Source organism: Athene cunicularia, assembly GCF_003259725.1.
Source record: "Athene cunicularia isolate RWA chromosome 21 unlocalized genomic scaffold, athCun1 chr21_part1, whole genome shotgun sequence".
NCBI lineage: Eukaryota > Metazoa > Chordata > Aves > Strigiformes > Strigidae > Athene > Athene cunicularia.
Window position 1 is genome coordinate 3,178,154 of NW_020799127.1, and position 8,485 is coordinate 3,186,638.

General features: G+C 41.6%; 1 protein-coding gene across 1 annotated transcript; it reads left to right on the top strand.

Annotated features, from left to right (window-relative positions):
- Positions 1–6: 6 nt before the first annotated feature.
- On the top strand, positions 7–4,613 carry KIAA2013 (KIAA2013 ortholog; the record flags this gene model as incomplete). Its single annotated transcript, XM_026862802.1, has 3 exons — positions 7–484; positions 1,249–2,102; positions 3,621–4,613. Coding segments are annotated over 3 exons (1,359 nt in total), but the record flags the coding sequence as incomplete, so codon positions are not given.
- Between the last annotated feature and the right edge of the window lie 3,872 nt (positions 4,614–8,485).

An 8,485-nucleotide genomic window follows, 5' to 3' on the forward strand; every position in this document is an offset into this window, starting at 1 on the left:
GGCGCGGGGGACTGCGTGACGGTGCGGGAGGAGGTGGTGGCCCACCGGAGCCGGCCGCATCTCTACCTGCAGCGCATCCGCATTGCCAACCCCACCGAGCGGGTGGCTGCTTTCGAAGCCTCGGCCCCAGCATCCGCGCCCTCGCTGGGCGGCCGCTTCGCCACCAGCCTGGAGAAGGTGGAGGAGCGGCAGTTCCTGCTCTCCTCCGGTCGCCTGCTGCTGGCCGGGAGCCCCAAGGTGGTGCTTATGGTGGTGGCCGCCAAGAAGCTCGTGAGCCGGGTGCAGGTGGCACCCAAATCCCACTTTGACGAAACCGTGCTCTCCGTGGTGTACACCTCAGAGCCTATCGAGATCTCCAGGCTGGAGGAGACCTTCAGCAAGCTGAGGGAGTCGGCCAAGAAGGAGATGCTGGAGGTGATGCAGATGGGGGTGGAAGATCTTTTCCAAGAGCACCAACAGACCTGGTCTGACCTGTTCATTTCAGGTAAGGAAAGCGATGCTCCGCTTTAGAGGGCGGCTAAAAGCTCAGTGACCTGGTTGCTGTAAGGTCTCCAGAGGCTCTGCTCCTCCTGAAGGGTTTCTCTCGAGGGCCAGAAGGCATGTTGTGGGATAATAACTGGTATTGCCTGGTTTGGAACCCAGCACACTTTCCAGAAGGGGAGTATTCCTTACTGCTTTATGGAAGTGAGAGAAGAACATTTCTAATAGTAAGTCTGGATGTGCTGGCTTCCACCTCTTCAGGAACTTTACTGATTTGCCCAGCACGTCAGCTCTAAGTTGGAAAGAGAGTTGACCTCTAGTGACAGTATAAAGGACAGATTTTTTTTCATGGAAGTTAAGGGCTGTCTTAAAGATGCTTTTTCTTAACATTTTAATGGCCTTACATAAAAGAGTAGCTGCACAAGCGATATAGAACTCAGTATTTTATAGCTAGTGAAAAGGTAGATGTTTCTTTGACAGATCATTCTTGCAGAGTCATGGTGACAGCTCTATATGGCATCATCCAGAAGGTATATCAAACGAGCTTTGGCTTTAGTGGGAGCTTGGCTTTCAAACTCCCAAGTAGCAGAGTGGTTGAGAAAATACAAGGAAACATTTCATTTCACTGTTTTATAGGCATAGGTTTATTAGATGTTATAAAGAACGCCTGTGTATTGAACAACAATGTGTGCATTTGACCTTTTTCTCCTGGTTAATGTCATATTCATGTGTCATCCTCTGACTCTTGGTTGTTTTCTTTTATTACAGGGGTTGAAATGAGAAAGATCACAGATTTGCATACACCATCCAGTGAGACTGTTAACATGACCCTCTACTATGTGCTGTCGAGCATGCCAGCTCCTCTGCTAGATCCACGCATTAGTGGTGAGGACAGAGAAAAAATGGAAGCCAGCTTGAACTATGCTGACCACTGCTTCAGTGGCCACGCGACCATGCATGCAGAGAACCTGTGGCCAGCAAAGCTGACCAGTGTCACCCAGATCTTGCAACTCTCCGACCTGTGGAAGCTAACTCTCCAGAAACGGGGATGCAAGGGTCTTGTGGCAGCTGGAGTCCATGGACTTATGCAGGGAATGGTGCTTAGTTTTGGGGGGCTGCAGTTCACGGAAAACCATCTTCAGTTTCAGGCTGACCCTGACGTACTTCATAACAGCTATTCCTTACGTGGGATCCATTACAATAAGGACTTGATTAATCTAGCTGTTCTACTGGATGCTGAAGGAAAGCCCTTCTTGCATGTGTCTGTGAAGTTCCAAGACAAGCCGGTTAGACTCTACGCCTGTGAGGCAGGCTGTATGAATGAGCCTGTGGAGCTGACCTCAGAAGCACGTGGTCATACATTCCCTGTCATGGTGACTCAACCCATCACACCCCTGCTTTATATATCGACAGATTTGATCCACTTGCAGGACCTGAGACACACACTCCATCTAAAAGCTATTCTGGCTCATGAGGAACACATGGCCAAGCAATACCCAGGCTTGCCATTCCTCTTCTGGTTCAGCGTGGCCTCCTTAATCACACTGTTTCACTTGTTTCTGTTCAAACTCATCTACAACGAATATTGCGGGCCAGGAGCCAAGCCGCTCTTCAGGAGTAAGGTATAAGGCTCCTGCTTTTGGCTGCTGTCCACTGAGTGTTGTCAACCTGATTTTCTGTCAGCTGTGCCTAGGGAGGTTCCATCTTGGACTGGGAGGATTTTCAATCTTGCAACAAGTGATCTGTGACCTCTTCTTGCAAGAAGTAGGATTAGGGCAGGGATCGGAGTGGTAGGACTCACAAACATTAGAAAAGAAATCCATTGTCTGTCCTTAAACATTTGTAAGGCTGCAGATCAAGGCAGACACAGCTTTTCTGTCCTTTTTCCACACACGGATGTAGGACATTGCTTGTTTTAAGCCAACAGTTGCAGCTGTGTCACGAGGTGATGTTTCTTGTTCGGCAGTACCTGAATGCTTGCAAGAGAGCTGCTGTACTTGTCTTTACTGCTGTGTGGGAGATGTGCACGCTTGTCTGCCTGGTTTGAACATGTGACATGTCATACAAGAACACACAAATGCAAGCTAGTGTTGTTAGGAGAAGGTGCTGACTTGCTGGGACTACTGGGAAATGTTCACAGATTTACAGACACTGTGCAGTCGTCCATCAAACGACATTTACCACCGTCATTCGGGAAGGTGCTGAGTTAGTGTTTCTCCCATTCTGATAAAATACATAGCTGTGTTAAGTACTGAGTGCTTTTACTGTGAGTTGGAGTTTCTGACTTCAAGCTCTCCTGCATCTCACTTTGGTGTAAAGAATTTGAAATTCTTGCTTCGAGTTGGCTTAGAAAACTTAGTTGTTCATGAAAACTTAGCACAGAATAGACAATAGACGGCGATTTCTACTCCTATTACTGGTACTTTCTGGTTGTGTGTTGATATGGAGTGGAGATGAAAGACAAGACTGGATTTGCTGTGTGAGCTAGCCATATTGTTCAGAGGCATCCCTCCTTAGGGTTGAACAGAGTTAGATGTAGCTTGTGGGTTGTTTTTTTGTTGTTTGGGGTTTTTTTTTTAAATCATACTTAAATAGAGCTGTCAGATGAAAAGCTCTAGCTTTAGATTGCCCTGTTTTTCCAAATTATAAAAGCAAATTCAAATTTGGATAGCTAAGGCTGGACAGAAGGTGCTGGACTAAACTTGACAGTTAGTACGTAAGGGATGCTTAAAGTGAGTTGGCAGTTTTCCTCCCAGCTCACGGGCTTTGTAATGTTGAGCACTGGAGATCAGGCCTGATCCCAAGCAGGTCTGAGTACCTGTCATCCGTTGAAAGAATGAGAGTAGAAGGTGCTTGTGGCTAGACTAACTTAGGAAGAGGTAGGTTAGATATGTGTATCAAAGACAACTGCAGTTATAAGTCTATGATCATTTTCAAACCCTTAGTGCAAAAGGAGGAAGTAGTTAGGAAGTAATTTCAATTATTGGGTAAACAGCTGCACCCCGACATGCACCCTGAAATGTGCCCTTGAAATTATAAAATTATGTCATTTTTTTCACTGCTGTCTATCTGGTTGCCTTTGTCATCTACAAGACTTGCCTTCTGCCTTTTACAAAATGACTTGTTAACCATTACTGCAGGTAACTGTCCCTGACACTAGTCGCTGAAATGCCGAGAAGCTTCACAGCTACACCCCAGGGCTGACGTAACACCTCTTCCTTCTTGACACTGCAAAAAGCCTTGCAGTGTACAGCAAACAAGTCTGTTGCCGCGTCTTGATTGGACCTACTTAAAATGAAGATGATGCAGAACTTGATTCCAGAAACAGGGATGCAGTGGAAGCCAGCTGAAGCTCTGTAGCAGTAAGCAAGATTAATGGTGTTGAAGTAACTCTCTGTTTCGTTAATTGAATGGGAACATCCCAGTGTCCAAGCGAACTTAGTCCTGCTTTCAGCCTCCGTTTGCACAAGACATCTGACAATTTTGCAGCTGAGAACAAGGACCTTTTGAAAGCAACAATCCTTTTGTGCCTTGTTAAGAAAGGAATCTGAGACTTGGAAGGTGTGGTTATTCAGGAGTTTATCCCAGAAGCTTGTGTAACAGATGTTTCTTTTTCTTTGTAAGCTGTTCAGTCCCCTATGAGTAATCAGTTTGGTGAAAATACTTGAAGATATACAAAGTCCTTTGATATTTTGATTTGTTTTTTAATTTTACAGGAAAATAAAGAACGATGATTCCCATCAGAGAGTTAACTTAACTAGGAAACTTTAGTGTAACTTCCTTTCTGGTATACATTTTCTAATTTATTGCTTGGGGGGGAGGGAGAGGATGTGAATAATTTTGCCTCCACTTCAGTAACAAATCAGTCTACGGAACTGTAGATATCTAAGTGCTGGTAACAGGTTTTTCAGCCTTTATGATTGTAGAGTGCAAAAACATTTTAAAGAAATTTTCTGGATTTACACTTGGAAATGCTGATCTGCAGGTTTCCTATTCCAAGCATATTGAGACTTTGTGCATTGATTTGTTTTGGCTATGGGGGAGACATCCCACTTTCTAGTGATTTAAAGGTCGTTTGGTTTTAAAATACCAAAGCCGTTGTTTCTAAATAAATATCTTTCAGTCTAATCTGATCACTAAAGTGTGGTTGGTTGTTTTTTGTTTCTTGGTTTGGCTTTTGGTTGGTTGGTTGTTTTGATTTTAGTCTCTGTTCTCTCCTCCCCTTGCTCCCCACCCAGTTGAAACAAGCAGAGCCTTATGTTACATCTGTGGCCAGTATTGACTACAAAAGTACTTGGATTAAAAGGAAATGTGTGAATAATAATACACAAATGGGTCTAAGCTAGGAACAGGCAATTTGGAAGGCACAATAAGAGACCGAAACACACAGGGTGGTGCTAGTCTCCATTTCCCTGGCTCTGTATAACCTTCTTCTATCTTGAGGCCAGGCTTTAGTTTTTAAGAACACAGAAATGAACTCCGGGAACAATCAAGTAGCAGCTTTAATGGCCATTCAGCAAGTAATGAATTTGGCACATTTGGTGCTCTCAATGTAAAGCTAAGGTGGGATTTAACTTTGATTTTTCAACTGGGTTACTGTGTAGTTTGATGAAAGACCTCCCTCAGAAAAGTAGATTTCATTGTCTGTTACTTATCTGCAGACCATTCCACCTACTGATTGGGCTAGGATAGTTACTACCCTACAAGGGCATAGACTAGACATAGGGAGGCCATGGAGTACATTATAAATTGTACACTAAGTACAGTCTTGAAAGATATTAGTTATTGTTATTAGTTATTGTGCTTTAACAGAACATACCATAAGTTCCCATTCTTTTTTTACTGAAGTTCCATGAGCTGCTTAGTTTCTGTGAAACATCTGGCATGAAGATGATAAGAGCTTCCAGGGTGCTGTTGCCAAGCCACCATGGTATCGGCTGGAGGCTGCGCCTTTTGATGTTCACTTGCAGAACTGCCAACAGTATGATGCCTACTGAGTCCAAGAAAGATACTTCAGCCTGTTTAGACTAGACCTGGAAAAGATGGATAAGCAGTCGTTACATAAAGCAAGAATGGAACAAAAAAACCCCCCAAAAAAAAGCTTTGAGGATGTTTTACATTTAAAATATTGTGATTCTAATGAGCATTCCCCCACATAATAAAAGAACTTTTCAGAATTCCTTTACAAAGGAGAAAGGGAAAAAGAAAGAATAGGGTTTCTCTGTTTACAACATGCAAGATAGCAGATTATATTTGTGAAACTGCAGAAATGCTTAAAAAAACTAAACAAAATTCCAAGTTTACAGACACACCCATAAAACAGGAACGTTGCAATAGTAACTGAACATTAAAATTTATACTTATTTGTAGTTGGTATTCAATGAAAATGATAGTGTCATGGAAGTTAAAGTTAAAAGCATAGTATGTTGTTCAGCTTGAAAATTCAGACACAGAGACGATTCATGAAAAAAATATTTAGAAACTCAATTCTGCACTCAGTTAATCCTGATTTATGCTTTTGTCAGATAATAAATACAAGATGCCAGAACAGAGTTTGGTTGATTCCATTTGAAATTCAGAATGCAGCTTTCTCAAGTGCTATTGTTTGGGTAGGATAATACATTCTGGAGAAGCAGACAAAACAACAAAACATATATTTCTGCCTTCCACATGTGTGCTCCAGGCATCTTTCATCTAAATCAGTACCTACTGCTGAATGGAAGCTATGAAAATCAGGGATTTTGCTGCTTGTTAATACTGACATTAAACAATAGATTTATTTCAGCTTTTTTGAAGCCTCTAGTTTGGTCTGTATGTACAGTGCAGCTCTGGTGACAAAACTGGCATTATGAGATTTGTTTCCATTCTACTAAGTTTGCTCCCTGTGCGTGACCTGGCTTATGGGATAGAGATGTTTGTATTTTAAATAACCAGTAACAGTTTTTCAGGTGAAGGGTAGGCAGATGGAAACATGACAGAGGATGGAAAATTCTTATAGTAGAAGAAAAAAAGGAAGAAAGAGACATAAGAGTAGGTGATGATATCAAGTCATTGATGTCAAATACCCATTTGTGAATTAGGACACTTTCTTTTGTGGCAGCAGCTCTGTGGTGGTCGAAATGCCTGCTCTTGCCTTGTTTGTCTGTTAGTGAAAATGGTTTACTCTTTTTCATTAACAAACACACAGTGCATTATGCAACAGGTCAGCATGCTGATACGGGGTGTAAAAATGCTCATTTGCAATGCTACAGGAACCCTGTTCTCTTTCAGGGATGTGCTACCAATCTAACAAGTAAAGTTAAAATAGGAAAGAAATAAAGTCTGCCTCACCGTTCTGTGCCAGTGTTTCTCCATCATCATGGACAGCTGGTTCTTCGTATTGCTTGAAACGTCTTCCACTTCAAAGCGATTACAGTTTGTTTTATTGAAGAAATCTGGCATGCTAAAACACACGCAACTTGATGTAGAAAAGAAGATGCAGGTTTTCAGTCAGTGCAAAGTGGCAGTTGCCATTCAGGCACAAAACAAACAAGAACAAAATGAAATTTCAAGGAATCATAGAATCGCACAATAATTAAGGTTGGAAGGGGGTCTCCAGAGATTGTCCAATCCAACCCCACTGAGTGTCTGAATCTACCACTGTCTGAATATATCAGACACGGTTACCGCTGACATACCACCAAGTGTTAGAATAATTCATTTAACATTTTCCCTCTGAAAACACCTTTGTGATGAACTCTCAAGTCAATGGGAAAGCAAACAGCTGCTATAGATAAAGTGCAACTTGGAATTTTTTTTTAACCGGGTTGCTTATACAGCCTGGATCCAAGGTCTGTCTAATCTGGCTTTTTTAGGCACTTTTGCTTACAGAAATTTTATCCCACAATTACACAAGTTTTCTATTGGTATCAGAATAGTGCTACATTGTAAGTCACATGTCGCAGAGACAGGCGATAACATATCAAATGGTTTGCAGAGTACAGCTAACCACCAGCACAGTTGGAGTCCTCTTTCCTGTATTGACTCTGGCAGCTACAGGTGTGTATTCAATTTCAACATTACTTTTAAAGGAAAAATGAGTTAAAAATCTTAAGAGCAACTTTCCTTTTTAAGGGAAATTAGACATTCTGCAACAAAGCAGAGAAATACAGAATAGGCAGTTAATTAAAAAGTTTTCTCAAGTAACTAGGTGCTGTGCTGTTCTTATTAATAGGGGCTCAATCGCATTACTGCTCTCAGCCTTTAGCAAATTCAGAGTTATTTTACTTAGCTTGAATACACTTGAAATACAGTTAATCCACATCAAATTGTTGCATTGGCTAAGAGCTGCGTCTCAGCTGACACATAATCAAATCACATTGGCTTAACCAAATTCTTGTCTGTCAGGAAAATTAAACCAAACGGGTTTTATATAACACTGATGTTGCAAATGATGGCAGGTGCACGCTGCATCTGGGAAATAATGGAGTTAAAGTCTGTACCCAGGAAGCAGTGCATGACCACAGGCAGATGATGCAAAACCATATTAATAGGAGTTCTCCCTTTCCCAATTAAGAACTCCAAGTTTCACATCATATCTTCTGATTATCAGTGATAGGTCAGAAGAAGAATGACACCTTTTCATTTTCTTAAAATAAAAGTAGAGGGGAAAAAAACCCCATACAGTTACCTGAATTATATAGTCTTTGTTTTCTGTAAATAACTACAAACATCACTGTGTTCAAGTTGCTATTAAAATTCAGCTGTATTGCTTCTTTCTATAAAATAAGTGGCAGTGAGATCCACAGATTAATCAATCCACTCCCTGAAGAAATAATTACAAATGTTTTGAATATACCAGTCATTTTCAGAAAGCGCCTCATATTATGGGACAGTATAACAAAAAAATGTACCAGGTATAGCTATGCCCTTTCATCATCAAAACTGTTTCCACAAAGACAACCCTGTTTTGGTTGGGTAGCATATATCATTGAATATGTACATTCAGTTCTTGGTTATTGTAATA